This window comes from Strongylocentrotus purpuratus, unplaced genomic scaffold (genome assembly GCF_000002235.5).
Source record: "Strongylocentrotus purpuratus isolate Spur 01 unplaced genomic scaffold, Spur_5.0 spur5_scaffold_1, whole genome shotgun sequence".
Classification (NCBI taxonomy): Eukaryota; Metazoa; Echinodermata; class Echinoidea; order Camarodonta; family Strongylocentrotidae; genus Strongylocentrotus; species Strongylocentrotus purpuratus.
In genome coordinates, this window is record NW_022145594.1 from 40,227,405 (window position 1) to 40,245,794 (window position 18,390).

General features: G+C 39.5%; 1 protein-coding gene across 2 annotated transcripts in view; it reads right to left on the bottom strand.

Moving 5' to 3' along the window:
* Positions 1 to 891: 891 nt before the first annotated feature.
* Positions 892 to 18,390, bottom strand: part of LOC583158 (transcriptional regulator prz1) — a 29,133-nt gene continuing 11,634 nt past the window's right edge. For both annotated transcript variants that reach the window (XM_003730339.3, XM_783083.5), the window contains exons 2-3: positions 2,725 to 4,986; positions 892 to 2,120 (exon numbers count right to left, since the gene is read on the bottom strand). In XM_003730339.3, the coding sequence (XP_003730387.2) occupies positions 1,552 to 2,120; positions 2,725 to 4,986 (2,831 nt within the window). In that variant the 3' untranslated portion in view covers positions 892 to 1,551. The remainder of the gene's footprint in view (positions 2,121 to 2,724; positions 4,987 to 18,390) is intronic.

An 18,390-nucleotide genomic window follows, 5' to 3' on the forward strand; every position in this document is an offset into this window, starting at 1 on the left:
TGCTAAACGGTTTATAATCTAGAAATGCACCAGCTAAAGAACTACATCCATTCATGAATTGATAGTATAAACTTAAAAATATTGATACTATATGCAATTATAGTCACATGATTGTTTATCTCGCATTTTCAATTCTCCACGTTGTTCCCCGTTATATAGTAGGGACTTTTAGATTTTCACGAAGACAATGTGGATTGCTACGGTCGACGTCCGTTTAATACACTGACTTGAATGGACATCACACGTATCAGTCCACACAAATCTAAAAGTCCCTAGTATTACTACAGATATAGAATCGGAATATATTTATTGAACAGTGAACGACCGCTGCACACTTAGTTATTTCAGACGATGACATTATATTTCAGTGCACTATTGCTTTAGGAATTTATTACAAGTCTCAATAAACAGCGATGAATGAATTGAGCGCATGCATCTTGTTACAGATGTGGTTTATGCTGGATTTTCTTTTCCTCTTTGACGAATGATTTGATTTGTATGGCATCAACGAATGGAGTTCTAGAAATAGGGATTTCACGTCAATACACGGCTTTAGGCCAATCCCTTAACAATTAATTAAAGTTGCTATAACCCTAGCCACCGATGATTTTGAAGACCCCCCCCCCCTCCCCCAACCCCAGATATTGCCATAATGTTATGTTGCCCAAAATAATGATCCCGGCTTTTTCTTTCTTTCATCTCATTCATCATTCGTCATTGAGACTTCAAGTTCATTTCATGGCACGGCATGCCTTTACAGATCACCACCCCTCCTTTCAAAATGTTGACCTATGGAAATGAAATTCATATTCTTGCTTCCCGAATTCTAGATTTACCTTTAATATATATTCATCATTTCATTCGCCAATTCGGTAAAAACTGGTTTCTATCCTTCGCCCCCTATTTCAAATACAGCTGATATGGTTATATTGTACAGGGCAGACTTTCAACAGACAATGCTTTATAAATCTGTTCATATTTCAGTAAGTTGTGGATAAACACTGGCAATTTTCAAGGCTCGTTGAGATTAATTCATGAAAGGCACCTCAGTCATTTGAACTCGTATGTCTCTATGTCAATCTAAACAGTTCTGTACATTGTCAATTGCCGGAGCAAGATGTGCAGTTCACTAAATCCTAATTATCTATACAAAATATAATGGATGAGAGAGTAACTGGAAGACTTATCATAACAAATATTTGTGTTTTCTTTCCCCCACACCAACAAATTTGCTTCTATATTGAATTCGTGAAGGGTACTCAACTTTTGCTTTATCTCTAATTGTCCGACTTTGCAACCGAATATATAAATATAATGTATAAATTCACAAAATTGAGATATCTATTGCATATGATGATCATAAACATACAAGACGATAACAAAGATGAGAATATTGGATTTGTAAAGGTCAAGCTTATGGCTATTTTCGGTAACTCCTCCTCCTTGCAAAGTTTTCGAAGTCATTCCATTTCCTGGGTTATCTTCGGCATTTACTTACACGGCCTCCTGTTGATATTGCTTCAGAAGTATAAATGGTTAAGAAGAGTACAGTTATGAAGTATTATGGTGACCACTGCGATTGATTTCCTCTGCTCTTTCAGTCTTGAAATCATGTTGATATTCAGTTATCATTCTATCTTCGCCGCTACCGCTACTACCGCTGCTTACCGGCGACACGTCCCCCGATGACCGCAGCTCGCTCATCCGCCGCTGCTGCTCGGCGCGGTTCTGCAGCGGTAGCGCCGCTTCGTCATGCTCTCTATACAGCATCAGCTCCGATGTTGGGCTCAGATCCGGACGGCTTCTCATCAAGCCACCCCTGCCGTCCGCGGCGGTTTCATCCGCAGCGCCTTCCTGCTGCATCACCAGCTTCTGGAACTGGAGCTTGTCCTGGTACTTGCGCAGCTCGGTGCTGTCAGGGTGTATCTCCTTGATGTGGTCGTAGTGAAAATCGGCGGTTTCGGTCGTGATGCCGCATTCCTCACAGACAAATATCTTGGAACGGCGCTGCTTGTAGCAGTATCGATGCTGTTCCCCATGGACTTTAGAGAGATGGGACTCGAGCGAGCACCGCTGCGTGAAGGCCTTCCCACATTTCTCACACTTGTAAGGGCGCACACCTGTCAATAGAAAGACATGTAAAGGAAAAAAATAAAGTTATAATACTCACTGATTAAACATGATGCGTTCTGATTATTCCGTTCGAAGTGGGAAAGAATGTGTCGCAATACAATCTTTCTTATAGTCTCGGGTGAACTCATTTGGGATGTTTCAGACATTATCTTCATTTGAATCATAACGGGTTATTTGTACCATTGGTGAATTCAATCACGTTTTTTGAGTTCGAGAAGCAACTTATCAACAGTACTGCACTATTCGTATCAGAGTAGAGGTAAACCCCCAGTGTAGTGGTACACCTGCACACCTCATGTGTGCAAGAATCTTCAGTATTGAAGGAGAGAGATTATCGATAAGAAGAAGAACAGTTTAACGAACTGATAGGAGTAAATCCCTTTAAAGGTATTTCAGAATCGAGGGGGGGGGGGGATTTGGTCCTGTTTCAGAAAGACAACATGATTGGTTTTCCTCCAGAATTACCGTACTGCATTTTAACGGACCGTATTAATAACTGATTCGCAAGTGGAAATTATGAGCTTAGTCCAATATAGTGTATTGGTGCATTAAAAGGTAACAACAAGTTTTTATAAAAGAACAATTTCTCACCAGTATGTGTTCTAACATGTCTCTTCAAGTCAAAGGTATCGTTGAATCCTTTCCCGCAGAAAGCACAGTTGTACCGTTTGGTGGCGCTGTGGCACTTCATGTGGCGGTTCAGAAGCCTCTGCAGGGGAAACACCTTGTTGCAGACCTCACAGAGGAACGTCGAATCCCCCATAGATAGTCCGCTGGACACATGGTTGTTCAAGCGAGATCTCCCCGGCGCCCGCTTGAGTGGGGCATACTCGACCGCTGTGGTGGTGGGAGGCGGTTGGACTGTGACTTTGGTCACCGGATCGGCAAGATTCCGAAGCAGTTGTTGCTGGGGCATTGGAGAATTCTGAGTGGCTCCAGCAAATCCGTTGACAAGACCCTGGTGTTGAGTTGACGAGGTTGGAGGAACCCACATGTTACTGACAGGTGGGTTAGTTAGCTGAGGAAACACATTCTGGGCAAGAGTTTGAGGCGGGATTGGTCTGATGCAATGAGGTTGCTGATCTTGGAATGTAGAATGAGGCATTGCATGTCTAGGTAGACTTTGTTCTAAATGTGGTGAGCCTCCTTGGGTATAGCCGTTTTGATAATGCAGAGGGATCGGACGGAGGGTAGTTCCGCCGATGGGAGGAGTCTGCGTGGTCGGGATAATCGGTCCTCTGATGTCAAATGTCTTAGAATGTGGAAAATTTGAATTGCTTGTGTTTAATGTCGCAGGAGTCCCGTTGGGAACTATCTGGCTAAGCTGCGGATGAGGCAACGGATCTTGAGGTGAGAAGAACCGAGGAACCTGCTGCAGTGGTGGCATCTGTGGAATCTGACCGTTGTATTGGGTTAACATTTCCTGACTGATGCTATACCGAGTTGTTTGTTGGAAGGTTAAATGTGCCTGAAGGTCTCCAGGTCTCTGAAAAAGTGAACTTGGAGTTGGCATCGTTAAATTGCTTGGCATCGGGAGTTGTTGCTGTAGAGTTGGCTGAAGACGTGACTGAAGGATGGACGGATTCATAATAGGTTGGCAAGGCGAAGGTTCACCGCTACGACTACTATTCCCGCTACTGTTTCCACTATCTGGAAGTGATCCTTCAATCGCAAATGGGGAACCCCTATTACTGTTATCACTGTTTGAGCTTGGGATAGACTCTAAAGAGGACGGCGAGTCTCTTGCGGATGCGATCATTCTGTCCACGGCATGTCGCTTCGACAGTTGAACAACATCTAAAGGATCAAACATGTCCTTTCGTTTCTTTAGATCAACGTTCGTGAGACTGTTGGTTCCATTTAAAGGCGAGTCTTTAGACAGTAATTCTATTTGTGAAGGCTCACTTGATGAGGCAGTTGAGTGAATGAAAGTATCAGGTTGATACTGTTCATTGGATGGAGACGAATGAGTCGAAATGCGCTCAGTGCTTGACTTGGACGGACTTTTCAGAACGGTAGGAGGCGACACTAGTGAACGCATGTGGCGTTTCCGTGGTGGCAAATTCTTAGTTGGAATGCTCGAAAGTGACGCATCAACGGTTTGATTAGCTGATACTTCGCTATTTCCTCCATGTTTGATACTACTCTCAGGACTGTTCCTCATAATGCGAAGATGTTCCAGGCTAGGAATCTCAGGGCAATTTTTAAAAGCAGTTTTCGAATCACTGGTAGAGTCGGAAATAGTTTCGTTGCTATTGATCTTTGAGTTCCTGCTGGATTGGTTGATGTCACCTCCGTTCGTGACCATAGCATCATGATTACTAACCGAACCCGAGCTTCCAGCTAGGATGGTCGAAATCATGTAATCGCTTCGAGGCGTGCTGCCATTTGCAGAGAACCCATTCGTTTCCTTCCTCAAAAAGCAATTCCCTAGCTCGTTTAACGGTTTGTCACATTCTGGAGCCATTGTGGGTGTGAGGGCGCCATTCAAGTGTGTTACGTTTGGTGGTGACTTGTCTTGCTTTGATTTCCAGTCGCAGAGGTCGGCGAGAGTGTGCAACCAGGCATTGGAGACATCACGTATGAAGCCATTGGAGAGGGTCGGAACCGAAGAGGACTGTCCCTTCCCGGGTGCTTCCTCCCTCATCCCATTTAATGGCGCATCCTTTGAGGACAACCCATAGCCTTGTGGTGTCCCTTGCGTCGTTGCGTCGACGATGGTATTGGTGGGGTGGATGGGGAGGGCTGTTGGTGGTGGTGGGCCAAAGGTCAGGGGTCGTAGGGTAAGATCCTCCGAGGAGGAGAAGGTGGTATGGGTCTGGAAGTGAAGTCCATTCGTTCCATGGTTGCTTCCTACAATGAAACAAAAAAAGTAAGAATTAGAAAATGGACATTTGTCTTTATCATAATGGTCACTGGGCAATATAAAGATAGAGTCCGAATTGCTAGACAATTGTGGTAAAAAAAATCAAATGATCGTTAATTAATCCACAAAAGAGGTTCCACTGAAAAAAGACAATATTTGTTAAAGAATTTTGGGAAGCCCAACTAGCAATAATATGAAGAAATCATGCGACACGGATCAGAAGGTTACAGATCTGTGCTATGGTACATTGGTTTTCTGGTGTCACTACATTAATTGAACTTGAATTATAATGTTAGCCATAATAATGTAGAGTGAAGAAAAATAGTGTCACTCAATCACAGTCACCTCCTTTCCACATTATCTCTCTCTCTCTCTCTCTCTCTCTCTCTCATTCGTTCTTCAATATTCACCTCTCGTCGTCTTTCTCCCCTGTCCTCTCCTTCCTTACTCTTTTCCGTTCCTCGCTTTCCCCGTACACCACCAAAGAGACAATCCACAATCTCTCTGATCTATTTCTCTTCATGTTCTTGTCATTTGAAAATTAGTTTTTTCCCCTTCTCTTTCTCTCTCTTTGGGACTCGCACAATTTCTTAGAATGGGTCCCAATTATATCTTTCATTAATTCCCCCCCCCCTGCCCTTTCCCTTCTGCCCAAAGATCCGGGTTTTTGTCCAAGTATATACATTTATTTGCCAGAGTAGTTTAACGCTCAAAATAAGACTGTGTCCTCGTAACCGCTATAGATCAATGCCGATTCCAATCGGCACCGACATAGCCATGGAAACGGTACACAAAACACTATTTTGTTCTCAACTAGATAATTTATCTAACACAAGATATGAATACCTGATTGATTCAGACTTGGATTATCATTGAATGCTGGTGGCTAGGCCGTGATGAATGAGAGGTTATTAGGCATAAAATTGCTTCTGTTAAAATGCACTTATTATGATTGAGAACCGACTTGGCATGAATATGCAACACAACGAAAATTAATGAATGGATAACCGTGTCAATGCCATTCGTACGAAGTCAGTTACTTTTTTATGTCAAATTACAATGTTATTCTAAATGAAAATGACAAATCATGGTTAAAAACAATTTGCCAAATATCAGATAAGTGCATGAACCAACTGCTTTTGTGAAGAAAATACAGTTTCATTGAATTTGTTGGCAGTGATTGAACGCGAAGTCTTCAGGCATTAATGTGATTTGGATATATGAGGAATGCTCTTACTCCCTTTATCTTTATTCATTTTCCCTTTTTTTGGTTTTATTCATTTTTTAAATTTCGAATAAGTTATTGTTACTAAGGACATTTTGGTAAAGGAACATTTGCTCGATAAGGTAGAGAGTAAAAAAACTCTTTCGATTTCGTACTTGAATTATCAGGAGTTATTACATATTTATATTACTTTCACTACAAAGTATATAATACCACAATGTATCTTGTATCATCGTGTGTTTTTACTCCTTTTCTTCCCCTTACCCCCCCCCCTCTCTCTCTCTCTCTCTCTCTCTCTCTTTCTCTCTCTCTCTCTCTCTCTCTCTCTCTCTATATATATATATCTGTCTGACTCCCTCCCTCCCTCGTATCTTGTGAACGTTTTGGAAACTTGATCTTATTTCTACGCATGTTCCTGCGCCAATTTGCGCTGCGCTTTATTACGTCAAACATTTAGGGTTAGGTCGCAACCGGGTTTTACGTCAGATTCTGGTTAGGGTTAGGTTGATAACTCTTTGATATATGTTTAAGACAGGATTTCGTAGGCAATTGTCAATTATTGACCAGTGGGCATTTCTTGTTTGTCAGGTACTCGAACATTGGCTCCGGTGACAAATACTTAGGGAATTATTTCGTCAAAGTTTAAGGTTGGGTTTAGTTAAAATTGGGTTTTACGTCAGGTCTGTCGTTGTTTGTAGGGTTAGGGTAATGGTTCAGTATATAGTGTTTCGTTCAGGGTTTAAGTTAAGAAGCTGACTAGTGCAGGACATTTTCGCCTGTGTATTAACGGAGAATAATGTCGAACTTACCTAGTCGCCTTGATGAGAATGGAGGATAGAATGGATTGCAAAACTGAGGCAACATGTAACACGTCATGATGACGTCACAGTCACGTTTAAAGTCTGACGACGTCGAATGGCGAGACAAATCGTTTAGGCCTCAGAGCTAACATGGAAATGTTTAAATGTTTAAGCTCGATTCCCAGCTTCTAGTGACAACTTTCACAAGACACGACGGATGAAGATATTTAGAAGCTGAAATTTCCCGGACTCACGGAGCCTAAAACTAAAAGCGTCTTATAATATTAAGTTTGCATAACACAGATGTCTTTCAACATTTCCTAAAGCATCTCTTCATCAAAGAAGAGTAAGAGAAAACTAAGCAGAATTATTCCTGTTTCTTCAAGATGTTCTGGCAAAGTACGATGCTTTCATCTTTAAAGACGTCTGAAGCACACACGAAGTCAGTATAAAAACAATAAAGTTCTAATGTTGTCCGAAGATGCAGAGTACAAATGCTACGCTCCAAACGGTCTTCGTCTGATGTTAAGGAGGAGGAGCTGTAATTATGACGGACCACCACTGAGAGTGTCATCAACGTAAATGATTCAACCATCAACTCTTACAAAATCAAAAAGTCAAGTCCAGAACTTTGATAAAAGGTAACGAGATCAATAAAACCAATTTTTGCTTTTTTTTCTCTCTCTCTCTCTTTCTGATTGAACAATTGATTTTCGAGTGCGGTCGGAGCACCTCCAACAAAGAACCATTCATACTTGAGTGAATGTCTAAATCAAATAATTCGGGCACGCTTCATCGTAATGCAAATGACATGTCGTTAAAACCCGTTCACGTATGTATTTTAATCTTTCATAGTGAGCAAACTTTTTAACCAAACGGCTTAACTCGCACATGATTGTGTGTGATACTTGATTTTCAATGTGTATGTGGCGTTTTAATGTTTCAAAAGGCGAGTGGTAATACGAAATTATTCGAATTTTGTTTAAGGTTTAGCTTGCGACTAGAAAATGTGTCACTTTGTGCAATATAGAAGAATTTTGCACCCCATTATTTATTGGTAAGCTGTTTATTGATGAATTTTCTTTTGTAACAATCGGCTACAAGTCCGAAACAGTGCCGGTGCGTCTATCCCAAAAAAAATGTCTAGTTTAATTACCAGGGGTATTCTCATCATTACTAATACTGCTGTCCTTCCTGAAGGCCCTGCAATCTCATTATTATTACTTCGACTTTAGCTGAGCTACCATGTCATCATAAACCGCTCAAGCATTCAATGTAGAGCTCTAGGCTACCAGGCACCCATTTACTACACCTGGGTGGAGTGTGGCAAAAGGACATTAGTGCCGCAGCGGGACTCGAATTCCGGCGACGTACATGTATTCAACATACGACGACACCACTACTAAATCTTAATGTTGACCTAAAAAATAAAGCGATTTTGAATCATACTGATAGTATATTGTATTAAGGTAAGACAAATTGAACATGTAATGCGCTGATTGATAGAAATTGCAATCCGAAGGGGTACATATACCCCTCACTTGGGGAAATATTCAAATTTAATAATGTTAAAATTCCGAATGTGAACGCACCGAGGAGATACGTGTGACCAAGAAGTTATTACTCGCTCGGGTACTTGGGAGGTACCCATATACCACCCCCTTGGTACGGGTCTTTTGTACCGAGGGGTGCATTGACATCCCCCCTCGGAGCCTTGGTTGTTGAGTCATGCGTGGAAGAGGGGTGAAACTAACGGGGGCTTTACCCCCAAGGGGTGTTATAAAGTGGGGCGCTCTCCCGCAAAGTCAGCCTTGATCCATGCAGAGGGGCCAATTTTTCTTCTTTTCTTCTCTTGATTAAGTAAGAGTTTGAATGTCGAGTTTAGAGTTCTGGGACACCATTTAGTTTTCCCTCTTCCAAGAAAGCATGCAATCCTTCGAAATTTACAATATCTTCATGTTATGACTATTAATATCCTAGGTCATTAAGATTGAATGTTCGTTTCACTGCAAGTTCTTTTAAAATTGGATCGTTGAGGGATCTTAGTGGTATCGCATAGTGTTCGGCGGGCTTTTGCTTATGATTACGTAGATAATGTAAACAATTTGATCAGTGCGCGAAAGCTTTAACTTTATTGTGATTCCCTAGATAAAAAAAATAACATGATTCATAAATCAATAATATTTTCATTTTTTTAGAGAAACACAAAAATGTTTATATATTGTGTGGTTAAATGTGTGGTTAAATCTAGAAATTGTAACAAATTCCTGCCTGAATTTCCCGCTCGGATTCTTAGTTCAAATCATGAAACGAGGGCGAAGTATTGAGAAATATAGATCATAACCCTGTGAATGAACTACAATGAACAATAGAGGTGAACCCCTGGCTTGTGAAATTGTCTCGTGATATGCCCGCGACTTACCCGAGCGCGGTTAGCTAGTCATTGACTCCCTTCGCCCTAACCAAACGCGGACTGTTATATTGAAATATGGATTGAATGGGAATAATTATTATGATTTACAAGTATCATTGTATGATAAACGTCCCCCACGTTGCATTGTACATGTACATCAACTCTCTATAGGATATTTTTGCGAGAGAGAGAGAGAGAGAGAGAGGGGGGGGGGGGGGAAAGAGTTGCGGGGAGGTCGAGAATTATCCGCCGAGTTTGTTGTGATACTATTTTGAAGGGGCAGAGTAGCAAAGTACTAATATCGTCTCGTTCAACAACGCGCAACTCCTCAGGGTGTTTTAATTAATGAATTTTGGTTTAGACAAAAATGAGAAACCACATTGATTTATAAATGGAGAGAAAGTCAACCAAAAAAGTGCACTTGGAACAATTCGGAATATTATTTTAATAGAATGAATAGCAGGATGTATTAATGTGAGAGACAGGAAATTGAAACGACAAATCATTTTTTAAGTAACTGTTAGGAAGAAAATGACAAATGATCGTGAACAGATGTACATTTCCGCTCTAAATAAAAGAAGGAATTTCTGTGATTAATATCCTGAAAAGGAGGAAAAAACCAGCCCTTCCGATTTCGGATAAATGGTAAACGTGTAAGACGAAAATATTTGTTTTTACAAGGTAAGCCTGTTCGTCCCGAGGACCATAAAATTATTAGTACACATACAAAGTCAAGCACCCATTTACACCTACATGTAGATGGGGGGTGGCAATTGTGGATTAATGTCTTTGCAAGGGAGGTTAGTGCCGGGCTAGGATTCGAACCCTCAACTCTTAGATTAAGTCAATGAACCACGGCACCTCCACTAAAATGTGCGATGCCCGACAAACTACACTAACGAATCAGAAAGGACTGTCATATAATTAAAGCCTATTGTAAACTTGAATGAAGAGAACAAAAAGAACAGAATCAAGTCCTTCTTTCACAAATAATTTTCTAAAGTTTGATGAAATATGATACTTTGACAGTTTATCTTTTCCTTTTTTCTATAACAATTACTGTATGTATATTTCCAAATTTATAATTCAAGGTCAGAAACTACCTTTTAGTATTTAATGTTCGTTATGCTACCAAAACTTGTTTGACAACTTATCTTTTCTGTTTTGTCATATAGTAATTGTTATGTATAGTTGCTTATTTATGATTTAAGTTCAGAAACAAACTTTAAGTATTTTATATTCGTTACGCTACCGAAAATCGTTTATATTTATATGGAATGCAGAAGACAATACATGTAAATCAATTCCAAATCATATCAAAATATGAAATAAAGCCGAAAAATGATTGAAACTAGAATAATTTTTTGAAATTCGATCTCATAAACAAACTTTACGTAATATCAAATTCATAACTGGCATTGAGGAAGCGATCCTTTTTACATTTCTTTATTATCAGAGAAGACTCATAACTTGCCTTTTCTTCTATTTTTCGAGAAAGAAAAGAAAATAGGCCTAACTTCATCTTCATCCTTCACAGATACTCGACGAATATGTATTTTGAAAAAGATGACCTCAATTTGGATTTAATTGATGTCGCTGAACGATATTTGCACAAGCAAAGGTAATGAACCTGACAAAAAAGGCCGGTTCTATCAAAGGCTTTTATTTATTTATTTTTTATTTTTTCAAAGCTGAAAAACCTTGGACTAGAATGACCTCCTGGGTAAAGTCAGAAAATAAAAGAATGACATTTGTGATGGATGAATTGGGCAGAAAGAAAAATGGCGTTTAACTTTATTGTAATTGTTGGTGTCAAGTTTATCTCTTCTTGGGGTATATTAAAGGGATGGTCGAATATTTCTTCTGCGTTATTATAGCCACTGGTAGCTAACCAGTAATAAACAACAATCTAAGCGTCTAATTTTCTTTTCCATTATTTCGTGTAATTGGCGCGAGGGATGGAGGGAGAAAGAGAAATAGAGAGAGAGAGAGAGAGAGAGAGAGAGAGAGAGAGAGAGAGAGAGAGAAAGAGAGAGAGAGAGAGTCTACAAGGGCATATTTATTCAAACAAAACAAAACTTTTCTTGCCCGTGTGCTTTTTATTTGCTATACAATTAGATTTTCTCTTACCGATGAAGTCATGTTGCTTATTATTTCATATTTTTTAAATAATTTTGATTTGTGCATGGAGTTTAATGAGTTGGATTTTTTTTTTAATCAAAAAGGTCCTGAATGCCTTTTCAAGGTTAATGTTACTTCCATTTATAATCAATATTTAACATGGTGTCTCTTTCCCTATCTCCACAGATTATCTTGAATTTCAAAGATATGAACAAATCAATTGAATCTTTCATAGAAAGATAATCAGAATCCATTGGGAATATATGACAGATTGCAATCAGAAATCGATTCCATCCACCAACGCAAATATGAACGCATGTGACAGCATTGATTACAGTCATGCCCCAATGGGAGGGTGGACGGGGGGGGGGGGGGGGGGGTTGCTATGTCTGACTAAATTATAATATCTCCATATTTGATACCAACTGATATAAAACTGTTTGTTACCTTTACAGCGTAGTGGCACAATACCAAACACGACACCCCGCCGAGTCTCATTTAAACTTCATCATGTTGAAGCAGATTTTGTGCGTCCGCTTCTGAATAGAATATGTTGTATGACACTTACTTGTAACAATTTTGATCCTGATTAATTACCTGTTATGGAGTCACCGTTATAAAAGCCTAAGAAATGGCCGACAGCCATATCACATAGAAATGAAATTGAATTGCACGGTAGTATGGAGAGAGAGAGAGAGAGAGAGAGAGAGGGAGAGAGAGAGAAGGGGTGGGGGAGAGGGCGGGGGGGGGGGGGTGATTGGGTTGCACAATGCGTGGGGCTTATCCGCCGACCAGTTATACTTTCGTCATACCGAGATATTTTTCTCTTCCGATAATGCTACTTGACCCAGCTTTCCCCCTCAACATCTCCCTTCCATCAAAGTGCATTCATATCAGGGGCGGATCTGGGGGGGGGGGTGTTTCGGCGGTTTAACCCCCTCCCCCCCCCCCCCCCTTGGACGGCCAAGTGAGAAGAAAAAAAAAAGAGTAAAACAGTAAAAACGGCGCGATTTTTTGGAAAATCCTGGATCCGCCACTGGGTCAAACACCCCCCTTGACAAAAAGCTAGATCCGCCCTTACAAATTATTTCGTTTTCCCCTTCTCCTTCCCTCCCTCTGTCTCTCTCTCTCTATATCTTTCTCTCTATCTCTCACTCTCTCCCTTCTTCTCTTTCTTTCACCCCCTCTCTTTCTCTCTCTTTCCCTCTCCCTCCATTTCTCTTTTTCTCTTCTCTCCTCTGTATATAGTACAAGTACATCCACCCATCTTTCTCTTCCTCTCTCTCTCTCTCTGCGCTGCAAGTCGATATTCCTGTTACAAGGCCGTGTTATCATTTGTCTTTACAACAAAATGTAATAATTGAGAGCATATACATATTCAGGTACATGAAACGATACGGAGATTGATATAAAGATATCCGATAGGCGTTACATAAACTGATAGATAGATGCAATTTCTGGAAGCGAGAAACAGACAGCGGGACAGTTTTTTCTTATTGAATATCATTTTCATCAACCCATTGTTCTCGTCACCCTCCCTGCACGACGTTTTGTTCGGCACCATAGTTCTAATAATCATCGCATGAGGGCGCAATAAACGTTGAACGCCACACCGGCTGTAAAGATACAGTTATGGATGGGTACGTATTAAAAAGGTTATTTTTGGATATCAATCTAAGTGCTCCCCAACGAATGTTGACGCAAGTGTAATCAATGTTCGCGTGATTAGTAACCCACACCTGATTCAATACATATTACATACTCGTGTGCACATCTATTCAAAGGATGCCTATTTTTAATCGTTTTGTTTACATAAATGATACATGGTTGGCTCTGATTCATGCCAGTTGACCTACGAATTACCGACCTACATGTATAATTCATGAACTTAGTATTCATCCCAGTTGCATTGGATTAAAGACGCAATACATCTTTATTGACAGGCTAACGTCTTTAAATGGATATTTGAATTACCAAGCCATTACACTGGCCCAATATTGAGATTTATGGTATAATTTCTCCTCAGAGGCAGTGCCAGTTAGGAGGGGGCATATCAGGTAAGTAATATGGGGGGGGGGGGTATATTGTCCTTGTTACCATACAATACATGTACCTTTACACCCCACCAATGGCTACATTTCAGTTTAGTACCACCACAATGAGTGTTCTTTTGCATGTGCAAAAACAGGCCGAATTAAAGGAGAAGTCCACTCTCACATTAGTGTGTTTCAATAAAAGAGGACATTATGAGAGAAACAAATTAGTGACAGTTTGAGTAATATCCGATTCAAATTTTAAAAAATTGCTCAAATTTTCACTGACTTTCATTTGTGTACTTCTATTAAAACTATTAACAACAACCTTACCACAGGATCGACTTTAACTTGATCTTAAACGTGTAAAACTAAAGGAACATATTCGGTTAACAAAGTACGAACCGATTTGAAGACATGTATCATCCTTAACATTTCGTGACGTTGTGCGATCTTGTAATGGATCGTGTACGGACCATGTGTAATATGTACTGTTGCTTAAACAATAAATTTATTGTTAAGCGATTTCTATCAGAAAATATGATGACATTGTTCATAATTTCACCCATCGATGTTCCGACCTGATTGTATAAGTCAAATATTGACGATGTTGCTATAAAAACGCAGTTTGCGGTTATCATTTTTTAATCGATTGAGCACGCATGTAGGACTCATGTATAATGTATTTCTCTCCCACGATGTTTAAGACATTTTTATTTTTTTTGGTATTTCTATTTGATTAATCATAGAATAAAGAACCGAAGTGTTAACGTCACAATCGGTCGTCGTCCAGGTTACTGGTAATAACCATCAAATATTGCGCATGAGGTTAACCGAGAAATCATACAAGCAACGGGCTGGATCGAACAGGGGAAATTCAGAGTTTGGGGAAGGTGTGATGACAACACCTCTGTTAAGTACAACATTGGTTGGAACCAGCTACTTAGGCAACAGGGCCAGTATGACGTTAAAAATCGGTACTCTAAGAAAGGCTGACACGTCGCCGATCGTTTACTATAAGGCGCTATAAAAACCCAGAATATACATGTATTTGGGAGTCTGAATCTTCAAATGGAAGTCGGTCTTTAATTGCTCGGAATCACTAATTAGCAAGGTTGCGGTTATAGAACTGCAATACTGTACGTACATGAACTGTGACCCTTGTGTTTGGGAGCTCCCTAATTAGTCTCTTTCTGTTGGACCAGCTCCCGATTATGAGTGGTCAAAAAGAGAGGGACTGACCGGGCCGCGGTAGGAGAGCAATTCTCATCTCAATAGAGAGAGAAGAGAGAGAGAGAGAGAGAGAGAGAGAGAGAGAGAAAGAGAGAGAGACAGACAGAGAGAGAGAGAGGAGAAGAGACAGACAGACAGTCACACAGAGAGGCAGAGAGAGAACAGAAAGAGAGAGACTGTGAAGGGGGTGAGATTAATATTGAAGCAAAATAAAGAAAAAAGTGGCGTTTTTTATTCTGCTATCTTATCAAGCTGGAAACCCCTATGGGAAGAAATTGCACGCACGAATGGACCATTTACACAATGGTGGATATCTAAACCGTTCTCAGCTACGACTATTGTTCATGTTAATGTTCCAATTAAACACAAAGTTAAGTTATCCCTGTGAAAAAGAAACTGCCTGAAATCCATTGGGAAGGATTGTCTGTGAAGCATATTATTAGTCTTTATGTATACTATGGGGCTTTGGAATTTGGAATCATAAAACATAAACAAAAATTGTCATGTACACATAAATTTGTTATGTGTGGGACGCACAAACATTTGACATGACAGTTTGTCTCTGAAGTTCTGCTATATCTCGTCGTATTTTAAAATATAAGGGCATTTGAAGACCGATTTTCTTAGCGAGACATTCTTTTTTCTTCTAGGATATCCTTCCAAACCGACACAACAAAGATTTTTTTTTAATCACAGATTATTTTCACCTCTTCCTTAACTCACCCTTCCCTTAAAGTCAACATTTGTCATTTACTTCTCGATCAATATATCCCACTAGGGGTTTTGTTACCCCTCTGGTATGTTCATGATCCTTTACATGTACTTATATCGAGGAGAATATAACAGAAAAGAGAGGCTTTTGAAGAGAATAATAACGAGGGCGTAATCCTTTGAAATAAAGGACGTGTTCCAAGAAACTCAGATTGGATACCCCCCCCCCCCCTCGTAACTGGGGTGTTAATTATCTAGGATTTCATTAATTAACAATAGGAGACACCTTTTTTGTTCAGCGCATTGTACTGGGTACATTGTAGGTCCGAGGTGGTACATGCATTTGTAGCCTCCCAGGATTTAAATGGGGGTATTCGTTTTCCACAAATGAAACAAAAACTATTCATCAGACGAAAACGGTCATGAGGGAATTAAAATTACATGTACAAGATGCCATTCGAATATAGCTGCAGATTAGGCAAACATGCATTAATCTTATATTTGTTTATGTGACCTTAAAAAGTTGGTGTTGCCCTCTATCAAAAATAGATATCCCCGTCATGATTATTATCATTTTGCAGTGTAACATACATTTTGCTAAATATCAGTAAACATATTGCATTGATATGTTCCTCCTTCTCAATAACAACAACAATAACCATTATAGAAATATTGCATCTTCAGCACCTACGAGGGCGACTTTTACTCTAAGTTTACTCCCAAAATAACTTCGCATGATTTAGGTATTTATAAAAACCTATCCTCTTTCCTTCATTTTTCACCAAGCGAACATGATTTATATCATATCACCTCCGTTCTTCTAAATAAATATCATTGGTAAATAAAATAATTATGAATTAACCTGAAAATGGACATGCACATTGCACTCAACATTTTGTTCCTGTTTTACGGCAAAAGCAGAACGAGTATAAAAACAAGAACAAGACACCATTTGAAATAAATGGTATCTTATTTGGTTATTACAATATGTTATAGCTTTCTCTACTTTACACACGGATTCAGTTAGTAGTAGATTACGCATAACGATACCAGTCTCAAGCCCTTTCCATTTAGGAGGAAAAGTGACCACATTCTTTGACCATAACTGACCACCGAAACAAAAGAGGACCCAGAAATGTTATTCAAAACGCACTTGACCGTTTCGGCATAATCGGTTGCAGATTGTTTGTACACGATGTACCGTACCATGTAACTGCGTCTATTGTAAGAAACATACCGGATTACAAGATCCTAGTAAACAATGATGGAAACAGCTACAACAAATCGCTCTAGTAGCTGGTAAAGTCGAAGTTTCATTCAATACGGTGATGGGGATTAAAACATGAATAGCGGACTAACTGGAACGCAGTTTCGATAACGCCAGGAGCCGAACAAAAGCGTTATTAGAGACTATTCGGATTAATGGGGGTGTCCTGCCTCGACATTGGCAAAACAAAAGTTTGTCATTAAATGCAAAGGTGTTCCAGGAATAAAAGATTGGGGCTGGATAAATCCCTGATCGATTTCTTTTCTTCTCGAATTCGATGTTACCGTTGTGCATGGCTTCTGAGTAAAAGTTTGGTAGAATTAACGGTGAAAGGGGGATTTCGGATTAGTTGAAAATGTGTAAGCATCGGTTTCGATCATTTGGCTTTTGGAAAAAAAAAGGATGAGTTTCACCTTTATTCCAATTACGTTGATTTTATAGAGGAGGTTAAACTATGTGTCACCAAATATAAATAAAAGTCGGAGACACCATGTCCCATTACGAAAAAAGATAAATACAGGCAATATCATTATTTGAGAGAAAGAAGTTTTCTGTTTTTAGATGAAGTTTCCAAAACGTCCTTAATTATATTTATCACCCATCTGTTATGTTTTTTTTTCTTCTCTAGACTGTTGTACCAATTCCTTCTTTTTTATGTCTAGAACTTCTTTGTTGAAAGACACACACATATTTTATACATTATATTTTTCTTCTCTCTCTCTCCTTTCTCTTGATCGTACTCTCTCGCTCCCCTCCCTATCTTTCTCTCTCGATCGTAAACTCTCGCTTTGTGCCTCTTTCTCTCTCTCTCTCTCTCATAGTATACCAAACGATGATGACGATTGTTGTGCCAGATTTTCCCAACAGATGAAAAGTAACGGGACATTCGTCTTAATCCGACGGAAATCTATCTTATTGGCACTATACCAATGAGACTTGGCCATTGAAAAAAAAATAGTTGGGATTCACGGTTAAGTCTGACAAGTCCGTTATCTTTCAAAGGGAACCTCTTTTTCTTTTAATAATAATGATAATTTATGGTAATGACGAACTAATGACTTTATCATTCAACATAATACGACAAAGGTTCTCCTAACGTTAACAAAACTAGTAATTACATTATCTCAGACGAGCTTGATACAAATATATGTACATTTTGATCAGTGCTGAGTAAAATTAAGATAGGTCAAGAAATGAGGATAGGAAATTACGCATTTCAAAGCAATGTTCGTAAGTATACCCGTTAAAACGGTGCATTTACTGCTTATACATGTACATCAATGTGTAGTGTATTTCAGCACGTCAATTTATAACAACACATATAATTCTAGTTCGAGAACTGGAGGTCGCCTTTCAAATTTCCTGACATATTTTTCTTAATTTATTTTAATTGACTTCAACATCTGTACTGCACACACCGGTAGACAATACTCTATACCGGTTAATCCTTTTTAATTGATATTCGACAGACTGGTGGTTTAAACTTAGCTTGAAATGGAAGTTCAATGGTCAACTACCTCTTGCCAAAAGGAGATAAGATAAATAGAGATTAGTTTGATAGATTTCTGCTGGCAACCCTGAGGTCGTC